Consider the following 15,088-nt stretch of genomic DNA (forward strand, 5'->3'; position numbering starts at 1 on the left):
TAGAACCCTAACTTTTATTAAGTTTCACAAACAAACCTATGGCCCATCAACAACCACCAATTTTTTTTTTTATTTTACTAAAATGATATACATATAATAAATTATATGGATAAAAGGGGAAAAAAACAAAATTTTAAATATCTTACATCAAGCAAGTTTCGCTCTTTTAAATACAATGATTACCGTCCATCACGACACATCACTGTACCTATCATCAGTACTGAAATGTGGGCACAAACCATAAGCCTAAACGACAAGAAATCAATTTAGTTACCCGCGTCGTAGATTAACTGGAAATGAAAAATGTGCTGGGCGTTGATTTTTAAGTTTTCAAATTTCGTGTTCAAGTCCAAAAGATAATTTAGCAAATAAGAGGTAATCTAAAAAATAAAAAATAATTATCGCCTTTACTCTTGTAATTGTACTAAGAGTCAAAACCTATCTATTAAATTTCTTAATTTACTTCTCTTACTAAAATTGTAAGACCAAATAATAAAAACGCTTGTGATGATACATTAACCAAAAAAAAAAAAAAAACAACTTAGTTTGGGTAATGTTATTTATATGTTATTTTTGAAATTTAATTTTAATATTAATAAAATGATATATATATATATTTTTAAAAAAATTAATAACATTTCTTCACAAATTATTAATTATTTTTTAAATATTTATAATTTTAAAAAGTGTTTTTAATTCTTTAAGAATGTGATAATAATATTAAATATTATTTTTGAATAGTGGTAATGTTATTTATATATTATCTAACACTCTGTATTGATATTTTGTAATTTATATCATCTCAATGCAAAATATTAATTAAAGTGTGAAACTTTAATGTTTACTTAGATTTCTGTTTTGACATCCGTTATCTAACCACTCTTTTTATTAACTAAACCTCTAGCAAATAAAAAAAAATTAAAAAATTTTAGACGCTAAACCGTAAACAAAATTTGAAAAGCCTAATGAATTCCCAAACCGAGATGAACTGATAAGATTTTATAGATTTGTTTTAACACTTGGCATTTAATCAAATCAGAATTCAACACATTACTAAGCTTAAAAACTCACTAAAATGAAGATTAAACTTGGTATAAAAATGACATCCTCCCTCAGTAATCCAGTAGTTGCTTCACTATTTTTCAATCATCCAATCTACAAATTGACTCAAAAGATGTACAAATGATGGACACTAAAGCAGGACAAAATAACAAGTTGGGTTTGTTATGTAATATATAATAAACAACTGCTAACCAGGCACAGAACGTTTGAATTGTACAAGCAGCAGTTTAGAACAGGGAACCCCAGAGACACAGGACATTTACAAAGGAGAAATTCCAGAGAACAATGAACATTTTGTTATTGTTCATCCAGCATATGAATACCATATTGCAGGGAGAAGATCATTGGTTATTGAGTGTAGAAAAGCTCAAGATCCCTAATCTGATCGACAAACGAAACGCCTTGCTTTGGCTCTAATGTTGGTGTAAGCAGGTTCGAAAGAGAGCTTCGAAGCTAAACTGGCTCTAAAATGCATGAGGGTGCACAGAAGAAGAACAAAGCCCAGTTCGACATTGGCCCTCAGGGCACCAGAGTAGAGAGAAATCCAGCAGAAGATGTCATAAGAATTGATTAGGAAGATCGAGAAAAGGGTCACAGAGATCACAAGCAAGAGGCATATCAAGACGACAAAGATGAGGACTAGCAGGGTGCAGGAGATGAATGAGCCATGGATAAAAGCAAGGAGGATCAGGTCCAGATTGGGAACCATTTGCGGAGGGAAAGGAAGAAGCTGTGATGGCTTGCTTCTTCCATTGAGAGAGCTCTTAATTTGTACAAAGAGAGAAGAATGAAGTGGCCTACACTCAATCTGTGTAGTAAATTACCCCAAAGGCCCGCTAAAAAGCAGTTTTTTCAGTGAGGGACTCCAGATGTAAGGAGGGTTGATAAACAAGCCAGAATTTTTTCTGCAGAAATTATACAAGCACTAGCAAAATGCTTAAGTGTGATATTTTTGAAGTCTCAACATGCAAAAAGGTTGGGCTTATCAGCATGCAAAAATTAAGCAAACTCTTGTGTCGAGTGACTCAAGTCTATAATTGGCCGATACCAGACTCGAGGCCTAGTAAATGAACTATTAAAACATCCAACAAGAGAATTCAGGGTAGCACAAACGCAGCTACCAAAGTAACAAAAGAAAAGAGAGAAGTTTAATTAATATCTAAATCATAAATAGAAACCACAACTTCAACGACTTAAATAGAGTCACATAATCCACAATTGTTTCTCCATTGTACTTGACAAGAACTTCAACCATATTTTTATCTTAAAATTTTAGTTCACTGCTTAGAAGCAGGAGTTCACCTGCAACGTAGTGTTTGAGAAATACCTATCACAACCCACTGCATTGAGCAAAATTAAGTATCATGAAGACTAAAGCACCTATGTCCATTCCATTTCTAAATGGCCATTAAGCTTTTAATCAATATTAAGTCCCGCACCACCCCGCATCCCCCCCCCCCCCCCAAAAAAAAAAACAGAGAACATAATGAGTGTCTCAAAGGCAATGAGCCAGACGATGTTGCTATTGCATAAATCTTAGAAAAGAATGATAAAAACAAGGACAAAGGACAGAACTAAAAAAGATGGCAGCCGAATTAAATGTTCTCTCTAGCTGACCAAACAATGTACAGTTGGACAACTTTGTTTCTTTTGCAAATGGCAGCCGAGCCAAGCAACTGTACACAGGACATATCTAGGCTTAAAGATGAAAAAATCAAACCAAAAGAAAGGAAAGAATTTGTCTAGTATACTTGCAGGACAATGGCAATGGAAACTTCTACCAATAAGAACCATAACAAGCAATCTAAGCACACAACCGACAGCTGGACTGAAGGTTAGATGTCGGTGCTGCATGACTTGATCTGTTGCCAATCTATCCTACAATAGCAAGGAAGACGAATAAGCAGTTAAGAGAAAAGAATACTGACAAGACATATTGAATATATAGTAAAATTTTGGGAAAGAGCAATTGTGGTAGTTGAGTGTAATTAGTATTTTGAAACACTGAATATTGCCAACATCACATTATTTGTTTAGCCATTCTTGTCCGTTACTAGGCATTTGGAACAAATGAGATTTTAATCTCTATGGCATTTAAAGTTGTCATCATACAGTTGGCAACATGTACTCCATTAATGCTTGTTCAGAATTGAAGGATAATATTCACTGCTTAATAAAACAATAGTAAGAACATAAACACCTAATCAATGATGCATTTTTTTGCCTTGACGTTTTTAGTTAGATTGGAATAGGGTAGATCATGTCAGTTAATGCACTTACCCTCATCCTTCTCGCATCGGGTGACCACAAAACTTTCAATCAAGGGGAGCAGTGACATATAGGTTGTCATTCTTCATTGACCATTCAGGAGGATACAGATGCGATAATTCATCATGAAGATGCCAAACCATGATTCTTGAGCTTTCCTCTGGTAAGCATTCCATTTGGCTCTCATCCTCCACAACTTGCTCAATAAATAAGCTCACCTACAACCCAAATTAATAAGGTTGATTGTAAGATACGATTAAAAAGATTAACTTTTTAATTTTTCTTAAACAAGTGCCTTCGGTGGTCATTCATTTTATGGGTGCTGCCATCATAATTGTTTGGGAATTCAACTAACATTACTTTTCAGCTAAATGATATCAGCATAATCCACAAAAAAGTCTATTGTTATAACATCTAGGTCAAGACACACTTAGAAGAGAAAGCTAACTAACTTGAAGTCCTCTATCAACTGTATCAAGCTGTCTAATAGGTTCAAGTGTGGGACGGTGCCATCTTTTTGGATCCCAAAGTATAGTGCTATTGAAGGCAAATCCAGAAATATCAGCATAGAATCTCTGGAATCTTCTCGGTTCATTTGTATGCCACCCTACAACTTGAGTCCCATTACAAATTGGACCTTCCAGTATAGTTCTACTGTTGCTTTTCATTGGCTTGACAACCATCCAGGTTCCAAATCTCCTGCATATTGAAAACAAGATGTTGAGAAAAAGTTCACGATGATGAAAAATAGTGAATGGTATCCGTGAATTTTTTTTTTTCATTTTTCCTTGCTTTTTTTTTTTTTTTTTGGTTTGGAGCAGGGTGGGGATGGAAAATGGGTCCTGTCCGAGTTTTGGTTTGTCCTGTTTATTGAGGTTTCTTAGAACAAATCCTAAACTTAAAAGCATCTTGGAAGAGATTTCTGAAAAGGCTAAAATGTACCACTTATCTTATGCTTTAAATGGAGTGCTGGCATCTGGAAACAAAAGAAATTAGACCAGTCATCTACGAAAAGAAACTTCAAATAGAAGCAAGAACATCCTTTGCCAACTTCTCATACCACCTAAATTCTAAAGGAAATCCAAGAAACCAGATTATATTCTGAAAACTAAAGTTGGAAATGACATTACCAGTCCCATCCAACTTCTAAGAAACTTCAAATCCTGTACAGCAACATAGAATCTAATAAATGTTCAAAAGATTTCATCATCCCAAGCAAAGGCATCCATGAAGTACAAATCATTTAACCAGCGATATTCATAAAGGACAGATCATTAAGCAACCATACTCATGAAGGAAAAATCATTTAACCAGCCTATGTCTACTCTCATTGAGCTAGCAGATCAGTCCTATTTAGCAAATTGAGAGGATTAGGGGTTCTCTTCGTCTTTCAGTTTTAAGTTTTGAGTTATGAATTTATTTTCAATTTTGTGTTTTGAGTATGTGTTTTGAGATTGCCGAAAACGCGTTCTTTTTGTCTACAGAATTTTCCGCATTTTGAAAATTTTGAGTGTATTTGTGATGAAAACAGCCAAAACGACTTTTTGTTGTTTAAAGCTTTCTTTATAAATTTTTTTCTTAGTTTTGAAAATATGGAAATAAACACGTTTTTACTGTTTTGGAAAACTAAAAATGGTCTGAAAACAGCAAAGAGAACAGGGTCTTAATGGTCTCAAGCCAATTAGTCTACTGCAAGCCAATTAGTCTACTGCTTTCTCTTTCTAGCCCTGGCCATGATAACTGCAGATTATTCAGAATTGATTCCCTTTTGGAAGATTTACAAATGAACACCTTAAGAAGAGCGATAGAAATGCTGTCCAGATATAAATATATGCATTCCAGATCTTAGCAGAAGAAAACTCGAAAATAACTAAAAATCATTTATTCAGAGTAACACTAACGCCCTTAGTGGCCACTTCACACGTTAAGCAGTGATTTGGGATGCCTTAGTATTCCCATTCAAATTTATTTTAACAGAAAAACAGTTTTGAGCATGCAAAGTTGGAGAGAGAGAGAGAGAGGTATACAGGATAATCACAACAAATTAACAAAAGGAAGTACCTGATATGCCTCATCTGTTCAAATATCTCGACAGAGTAGATGTTATCACCATCCGCAAAGTAAACAATTCCATCAAGATGGTGTGTCTCAATGTGAGACAGTGCCACGTTTCTTTGGTGTACACCCCTATATTTTATATCAGTTAGGTTCTTATTTAACACAAGATGCCTGTACATGACACCATTTCTCCTCAATATGTCAGCTGTTTCTGCAGACTGAGAGCCCATCTCCACAACTATCCACAACAAAGGGGGTGGGACTAATTTTAATGCATGTGCCAAACGGTTCAGATGATAGGCTTGAAATGGCTGAGCATATGTTGGTGTCACAATGATCAAAAGCTTGTTGAACGCCATAACCAAATCCTGATTAAGTGATTGCATGACCAGGCTACCATTAAATGTCTGATTTTGCAGGTCTAGTTGCATCACATCCGGGTCTACAGAAAAAATATGATTCACAGCCAAATCATCCAATACCAGTGTCGCATTTCTCGAATTGACATTAAGTGACTCAACTTTTTGAGGTGGAACCATCTCGAAGGAGAAAGCTTGTTGTTTGGACATAAAATTCACAGATAAATTCATTGAAGCAAATGGGGTAAGGCCAAATAAAACCCCAACCATAAAACATATGAAAAAAGGGACAAGAGACCTCCTCCAAACTTGCGCCTTTGGCTTTGACCTCTCTATGGGTCGGGAAAATCTTCTCGAGCAAAGGCCGAGTATAAAAGCTTGAGCTCTATATAAGGCATGGCCAAGTGAACTAAAGGAAGAGGTTAATGACCCCACAGGCGCCGGATGGTTCTGAGAACATGAAGAGGACTTCGACAAGGGAGAAGCAACTAAATTGGCGTCCGCATTTCGCAAAGATCCTGGTCTAGGTACTGGAGACTGTGCCCTCCTAATGGAAGCCATTGAGACGAACTGACTGCAAATTGATCTTCTATAAACTCCGAGTTCTTTTAAGGAATACCCAATATGACAATTACCAGAATCAGCAAGCAAATCTTCTCCCCAAGCGCCTATGTTCTGATTTCTGCATTTTAATCAAGATCTTCCCTCTTGTCATGCTTATGCTTATCTTATTGAAACCAGAATAGAAACATCACCCAGATGTTCAATAGAGTAAATTGAAGAAATCCTAAACAGGCGCAAATCAGATTGAATCAGAGTGAAATACAATATTTTTTGCATTCCACACAAATCAACGATGAAAGATTCCCATTAAAGTTCCAAGAAAACATATCATAGTTAGTCCTTAACCAGATATATCTCCTTGAACTTCGAAAGGCCCAATATTCAAGGACACCAGTTCTTTCCAATTTTGTTAAATCCTCAAAACACAACCCCCATAAACTCAAGTCAACAAATCATCACATCTCTAGAAAGTAGAAACCCATGCAATGTCGGAAGAACATGAACACGCGAAGTGATGCAGTTCTCGATCTGAAAAAATACACTTACCCTATAAACCCATCAATGTACAAACCAAAAGCCACAAGCCCATAACCAAATCTCAAATAAAACCATCAAACAACAAAACTTTAACGTCAAACCTCTGGATAGAACCAAATATCGACCTCAAGAGACGAACACTCGTCCTCAGACGAAATGGGTCGCCGCATTTTGGTCCGGCGACAAATGGGCGGTCTTCGATTCCTCGAACCAATTCGCCACAAGAGAACGAGCAAGAAAGGCTGACCTCTCGGCTCCCTGGAGGCTCACCGGCCTTGCCCACTTTTGGGCGAATCGTTCTCCATAGTTTTCGAGCCGAATGAAGATTGAGCCAAAACTGCAGTGTTCCGAATCTCGAGAATACCTGCTTTTGCACAACCAATCACTGTTTGTGGGCTTGTGGAGAGTGGAGCTGTGGTTTACTCTCACGAATAGAGGTTGAGGGTCGTCACGTTAGTTCATCAAATCGCTTTCCATGGTCAAACCTTGTCTTTTTTTTGTTTTTTTCTTCCAAAGCTATGAATTAGCTGAGGGGAAGATTATATTAACACATTAATATAAATATTTTTAAAAATTATTTATAAAACTATTATCGTTTAAACACAATAATAAATTTATTAATTAAATATATCATCATCAAATCAATTGAATTTTATAAAAAAAATAACGATCAAATACAAACATTTTGATATTTAAATTAGATATTCAAAATTCATAAGATGTATTGAGATCAATATTAAAAGTTTATATTTTTTAAAATGAGGATATATTTATTTATAGGGGAACATAAAAAAATTTTAAATGGCATAATGAATTTATAATATTTATTTTTTTCGTATAACTTTCAAAGAGATTTTTAAATATTAAAATTATTTTGTTTGTATTTTATGACTCCCTTTAAGACAAATTATACATTTTTAAATTATAAAATTATTTTGAATTTTTAAACTTTTTTAGTTTTTTAACGAGTTTTGTATTTAACACATCAGAAGTATTTTTAGATTATTGATTAAGATGCATTTAATACATTTAACACATCAAAAGTATTTGTGAGCATTTTGTCTTTGTATAAAGTATGATAATTATATATTATTTTTAATATATAAGGGGTCTCTCGATCGTTTAAGTAATGTGATTTTTAATCCCTCAAATGAACAATTTTTTTTTTTTTCGTGGCCTTAAATTCCTTTATCATGCTTCAATAGAAACTAAAATCGAGAACTTAAGGTGACAAAAAAAAAATATGGAAAGAGATAATATGTTAAAATTTAGTTGAAGAATTAAAGATAATAGCTCTTGATCTTTTTATATGTTAAGCTAATAAAAATCTAACTAATGTCAACCTCAAATTTAAAGGAAGAAAGTTTTGTAACAATAATTGACACATCTCCTAAAATAAAAGAAACTCGATCATCAGTTGCAAATAAAAATAAATAATTTTTAAAAAAATTATATTAAAAAGTAACGATTTTAAATATCGAACTGAACTGTCCGATTAACCTACAAAATTTAAAAAATTGATAATCAAATAAATCAAACTTAAATTATATAAATCGAACTGATCAAATTGAAGAAAGTCGCAAAAATAGTTGAAAAAAATCAAAGTAGCTAATAGAAAACACAAAGCAAAAGAAAATGACATCGTTTTATAAATATCAAAACAATATCATTTTAAAATTCGATCAGTTCAATTGTTTTAACCAAAAAGTGGAATTGAAAACTAAATGTTTGAGAAAAATTAAATGAATAGAACTAATATAAGAAAAAAAATCAAATAGAATCAATAAATTTAATCAATTCAATTCAAACCAAAATGTTGGTCCCCCAACATCTATATAAGTAGTTTAATAATCGTTTCTAAGGTATAAGTCGGATGGTAAAAGAGCGAGTAATATATTGGTGTAGTCCAGCAGATCATGAGTTTGACTTTTTTCCTATAAAGGAGTCAAAGAATCAATTTACGATTTATCTCTCTTTATATAATTGAATGCACGAATACAAAAAATTATGCAATAACACTCATAACAAGTAGCTTAATAATCAAATGATAGATTATCTGCAAATGTCCTGAACAAGATCACTCTTCTCCATGATTATAGATTACTTGCAGTCAAATAAATTCAAGACCCAAAGATATTGACATTCAAATCACATCAAATATCAAAATATTGATTTCATCTTTAGAATGCGTTGAACTCCTATGTTGCACGGAAACAAAAATGAGAAACGTTTTTAATAGGAAACAGAAACGTGGAAACGAACATTTTTCTAAAAAAATAAGCATAAATAGAATGTGAAACGGAAATAAGAAACGTTTCAAAAACGGAGAAACGGTTCTTATAAGGTATTTCCGTGCAACATAGCTGAACTCTTGGCGAAATTGTCCCTACACCCACTCAAGCGTGTTTTCTATATTAAAATTATTATTTTATTAAAAATCAAAATATTAACAAAATGATAGAATATGCTTGTTCAATAATTAAAAAATATAATGTTTAATTTTAAATATATAAAATATTAAATTTTGATATTTTAATTATTTATTATAACAGAATGTTAATGTGTGCTATTGTTTTTGCGAGTAATCTATTACGTGTATGATTAATTGTCAATAGTTAAATAGGTTAAATGGTTTGTTGTGCCCTCAATAATTTAAAAATATGATATTTAATTCTTAATATATAAAAATATCAAGATTTTATATTTTATATTTCAACTATTAAAAATTATTATTTTAAATTCCTACCATAACTGGAAATAAATAAAATTATTGTCTATGCCACATAAAGCATACATATAGAAAAGAGAAAATGTGATATCATAAAAAGTCACATTATCAAGACATATCATTAAAATTTACTTTGATGGGAAAAGATCAAATTATTTATAACTTTAAAAAATCTTAAATCTTAAACATTTAAATATTTGAATTACTAACTCAAAAAACGCTACATTATTTTATTCTTAATCACAAAATACAATATCTGTGTTTAATTAAAATTATTTTCCATAAAAAATATCACATCAACGAAATTTTTTCCATGCATGGATGTTTGATTGCTTAACATTTTACACGAAAATTTTTTCATGCTTGGATGTTTGATTGCTTAACATTTTATATGAAAAATTTTCATGGCACAACACATTGAACTATATTTTGACTCATTTTCCATAGAAAATTGCAATTAGGGGAGGTGGGAATTGTTTTCTATGGAATTGAAAAATATTTTCATTTTTCATATTTTTTCAATCAGGCACACCCCCATAGTTGCAATTTTCTATGAAAAATACATCAAAATATGCTTCAATGTGTTGTACCATGAAAATTTTCCATGAAAAATGTTAAGCAATCAAACATGCAACCATGAAAAAATTTTCATTGATGTGACATTTTCCATGGAAAACAATTCCAATCAAATATACCATAATTTCCATTTTTTTTTCTTTGTTGAATTAGGTTCCATTTCTTCTCCCACCCTCTTGTTTGTATCCTATTCTGTCTTTCAAGGTAATGACTTAAAACAATAAAGATGTGTTTGATTGCATTACCTAAAATTTAATTTTAGGTAATATTACATAGAAAACAAAAACCACCCCACCCTCTTAGAAAATGAATTTCATGGAAAGAAACTTTAAATGCTTGTACCATGCATATTTTTTCATAGAAAAATTAAAAGTGTTTGATTATTTACCATGAAAAATATGTAATTATTACACATTTTTTATGAAAAACAATCAAGCACTTTTAATTTTTCTATGAAAAAATATGCATGGTACAAGCATTTAAAACTTATTTTCATGGAATTTATTTTCTAAGGGGGGTGAGATGATTTTTGTTTTCTAGGCAATATTAAATTCTAGGTAATGCAATCAAACACACCTTAATTTTTTGTAGTTAAAATATGAAATCTTAACCTTTTTGTATATTAAAAATCAAATGTCATATTTTTTAATTATTATTATTAAAAGAGTATAACAAAATAATCAACTTATTCAAATATTGATAATTGGTCATCTACATAGTGTGTCACTTACGAAAATGAGTGTGCTCGTACGCGAGCTAATATTCTTTTAGAGTAAGGATTTAAAGTAATAATTTTTAATAATTTAAATACTAAATCTTGATATTTACGTATCAAATATTGAATGCTATACTTTTTAATTGTGTAAGGAATACTGTATGCCTAACAAAATTTAATAATATTAAATATGGTACATAATGTTCATCTACTAATAATCAGTCAAAATGAACTTATTTTTTGGTTCTAACTGACCTTATATGTAATGATTAATGAGTAACAATATGATAAGATAGCCACATCACTTTCAAGTATTATTTGTTTTTATTATAATAATTTTATTTAAAATCAACAATAGTGAGTAGATTTATGGTTAATGTTAGTTAAGACTACTATAAATTTGAGTGTGACACATCAATTTATAAAAGTTATTTGTTAAAATTGCTAATGGGTACAGCATTTTCCAGTTATATTTCAATCACTGCTTATTAAAATACGTGCAATATAATAAGTATATTTTTCAAAATACTTTACACTCCTTGGGAAAATTTTAAAATTTAATTTCTGGGGGCAATTTGGTAGGAATTTTATTTTTGATTTCTAATTTTCAAAACATTAAATAAATTTTGGTCAGTTAATTTAAAAACTAAAACATAAAAATATATTTTCACATTTCTAAAATGTGGGCCAGGGCGGTATGGGCCTGGGCCACATGGATCCCTACCCAATGTTGAGTAGCTAAAAAGGGCAGGACCCATATGGCCCTGGCCCTGGCCCTGGCCTAGTTTTAAATTTTTTTATACTTTGCTAAAAGGTGGTATATAAGATAATATATTATAATTTGTTATTAAATAGTAGCTCGGATTACTTTTATTCTGATTTCTCTCAAATATTTACAAATCCAGTTTTAATGAATATTAGTGTTTGTTAATTTGTGGACTAATTTAAGATAAATATATGATTAAGTTTGTTTGTAATGAATGCGGTGATAATGAGTGTTGCAACAAACAAATCCTATTGGTTTGTTGGATGCAATCCAAATACAAGAGATGTAACGCGTTTGAAGATTTAACCAAACTCAAATCTTCTTTCCTCTTTCCATATATATGTTGGTATTCCAAATCCGGATGGGACTTGGAGGCAAAGCAAGGATTGTGTGTGTGTATATATAGATAGAGAGAGAGCTTCTTCAGTTTAATTCATTGGGTCTTGTTTCTCTTGAGTTCTTCCTTTCAGATTCGCGGAAGCCATGAAGAAGCTGCCGGAACTAGACAATGGCGATCTTCAAGGGTTCATCAAGTACGGGAAGAGGTTGGGTTTGAAGTTTACTTTCATGGGAGATAAAGAAGAAGGCATCCCGGATTCAGATTGTGCCTACTACGATAGGCTAAGCCCCCAGCAGCGAGAGCGGATGATGAGAAAGTTTCAGAGAGGATCAACACATCTTCTCGTATCGGCTACGCTTTGGTGCCATGGATCTGCTTTTGTCCACAGCTTTGATAATTTGATCGCGGCGAAGGCGACTGCTCTCGCGGCAGAGCGCGAAAGATTAGGGAGGTGCAATGACTTGTTGACGACAGGAAGCGCAAAATCGCAGCCTCTGGATGTCGGGAATGAGGAACTTGTGCGGGACACTATCTGGACGAGGATTCGACAGGTTACTTGGAATAGAGGCCGTAACCTACGTATGATTAAGACAACGGCTGATGAACTGGTCCGTATCCTCAACAACCCCCCATGCCCCAGATTCATCAGAAACTTTATTTTTGCCGAGACAATCATCACTTTTTCTCGAATGTATGCCACCAGCTGTCTGCACTACGCGTACGCCCACCTCATTGTTCTAGTCGCTTCCAGAGTCCCCAATTTGATGGACATGGTTCTGGCCAGGCTGAATGCGCGTTGCATCTACACCGTTCCAAAGCATATAGAGCACTTAGATTCTGCATTCGAATCGAGAGACGAATATTACAGGGCCTTGGGGTACCAGGAAGAAGGAGATGGCGAGATGGAAAGCAATGACCATTACTTGGCAAGGCTGGCGAGTTACATGGGGCTCTATGGAGCACTGGTCCAGACAGATGCTTCTGGGGGCATCAAAAACTCGCACGGCCTAGAGCACGGAAGGATATGGCTCGTGAGGTTCTTGCAGGGGCTTCCTGCCAATCTGTATACTGCAGTTGCGCTGGAGGCGTTCCTCAGGGTGGCGGGTTTCGGGCTCTATCGCACGTACCAGTATGACTTCATACTGTGGTTGCAAATTGTTTCTGAAGACTTTCTGCCCAAGCTGAAGACACGGCGGGACTCGAAGCTGGAAGAAGTCTACCTGAGGATTGAACAGTATATAGAAGATGGGGAGTGCCTAAAAGAACCAGATGGGTGGATTAAGTAGGGAGGATAGAAAAAGGGCCACAGTCATCGTGGATTATCATATGGTTGTTCAAAATGTATCCATCATTTACGTTTCCTTGTATTTAATTATATCAGTATCATGGACTATACATAAATGTGACTTTTTTGTAATACACCATTTGTTTTAATTAAACTCATAAATGTGACTTTTGTTGTGCACATAGTGTACTAAGTATTATATCATCTTGCTGCTATTTTGTTTGGTCAGTTTAGGCAAACGCAACAAGCAAGACAATGCCTTGCAAATTCAATTGAAAGCCACCTGCAAATCAATAGTGTGCTGTTGCTCTTTAAGCCCCACTCAATAGTTGCCGTCCCCTCTCTGCCTTTGTGGCCATCAACCCAGCCCGTCGTCTCCATCGTTTTGCCGTCGTCTCTGCCATTTCCTTCATTTACTATTGTCAAGCTAAAGGTAAGTAAATAAAATTTTGATGATAATAAAAATAATTTTATAATATAAATATATTTTATTAATCTCTTCTGAAGTAAAAAATATGTTTTTCATGTCTATTTATTTAAAATTGACTGATGGTTTAGCTTAATTAAGTTGACTGAAATAAGATAGAATGGTTTATTCTCGTTGTATGCCATTTAGGTAAACTGAAGTTATTCTTCAATCGAGTGAAGTTGGGCAGAATGTTTAGCATCGTATCTTTAGGTCGACTTAATTTTCGATCGAAGTTATGTAATTAGTTGCTAGACAACTTCAATCGACTGAAGTTGTGGTTTAGGTCGATCGAAATTCAACTGTCATTTTTTATTGTACTTGTTTTCTACGTCTCTTTTTGTTGCACGTCAAAGATTATATTTTTCAAATATGTTTTTATCTTATACCTCAAAATCATAGTCTAATTTGCTTACGTAAAAAGTAAAATATCTTTTTAGAAAATATATTTTGACTTCTCATTTTTGCATATTTTTGTCTCTAACTCTCATGAGTTTTTTTGTCTTAAAAAAGTTTATGATTAATCTTGACTTCAGATTGTCCCTTTAGCTTTCTCTATTAACTTTTCTGGGCAAAATATTTTATTGTTGTGTTTGTTGTCTAAGATACTAACAAATGCTGGCTGGAGGCTGTTAAAGCTAAAGAATTTTGAATTTCAAAATTGCTTGTCTCCTCTTTTTATAACTAGTTCTCTAGAGTTGTATATAAATATAATATGAGTATGAAGGCTAAAGAGATAAACAAAACAAACTGATGATAGAGCATTCAAACCAGAGTAAAAAAGTTCAAGTGTTAGAAGTGTGCTGGTTAGTAGAATTTTCAATTGTTGGTGACTTGTTTGAAATTGTTTCTGGTTATAAGTTTGTTATTTTTACTCACTTGTTGTGTTATGGAATTATATTTGCTGGTAGTGTACTAGTGGTTCTTGATTAGACAAGAGATAGTGGTTATTGATTAGATAAGAGATTGTATGTTAATTTTAGCTCTAATTAAAAGATAGTGTTTATTGTTCTTAATTGAACTTTAAACTCTCTCTTGAGAGAGAGGACAATGCTCTTTAGAGCCGAACATTTATAAAAATTCTCTTTATAATAGTCTAGGCAATCACATTCAAAAGGTTGCTGCCTAGTCATCATATATAAGCCCAACATCCCCTTCCTAGCCAGCCGATATGGAATTCACCAAGGTCACTCACAAGCCGCTAAGCACCAAGTCCGTCCCCATTCGAACACGTGTGTCCCTATACGTGCTGGCCCCACCATTCGATAATAGGAGGTTAGGTCTGATACCAACTATAACAATCTAAGTAACAACGTTCAAAACGTTGATGGCTAATCAACTTTCAAAGCGGCCAAGTTTCAGAG

At 33.4% G+C, this 15,088-nt stretch overlaps 1 protein-coding gene across 3 annotated transcripts; it reads right to left on the reverse strand.

The window, feature by feature from the left end:
* Positions 1-2,560: 2,560 nt before the first annotated feature.
* On the reverse strand, positions 2,561-7,283 carry LOC127813667 (probable beta-1,4-xylosyltransferase IRX9H). 3 transcript variants are annotated; one of them, XM_052354764.1, is made up of 5 exons: positions 6,950-7,282; positions 5,392-6,839; positions 3,783-4,029; positions 3,343-3,548; positions 2,561-2,940 (listed from the first exon to the last, which is right to left on the reverse strand). In XM_052354764.1, the coding sequence occupies exons 2-4, from the start codon at positions 6,306-6,308 to the stop codon at positions 3,378-3,380; spliced, it is 1,335 nt and encodes a 444-aa protein (XP_052210724.1). In that variant the 5' UTR covers positions 6,309-6,839; positions 6,950-7,282; the 3' UTR covers positions 2,561-2,940; positions 3,343-3,377. The 3 variants fall into 3 exon arrangements, with proteins under 3 accessions (XP_052210724.1, XP_052210725.1, XP_052210723.1); XM_052354765.1 differs by having other exon boundaries at positions 2,561-2,935; positions 5,392-7,283; XM_052354763.1 differs by having other exon boundaries at positions 5,392-7,282.
* Positions 7,284-15,088: the final 7,805 nt, after the last annotated feature.

This window comes from Diospyros lotus, chromosome 11 (assembly GCF_014633365.1).
Source record: "Diospyros lotus cultivar Yz01 chromosome 11, ASM1463336v1, whole genome shotgun sequence".
NCBI lineage: Eukaryota > Viridiplantae > Streptophyta > Magnoliopsida > Ericales > Ebenaceae > Diospyros > Diospyros lotus.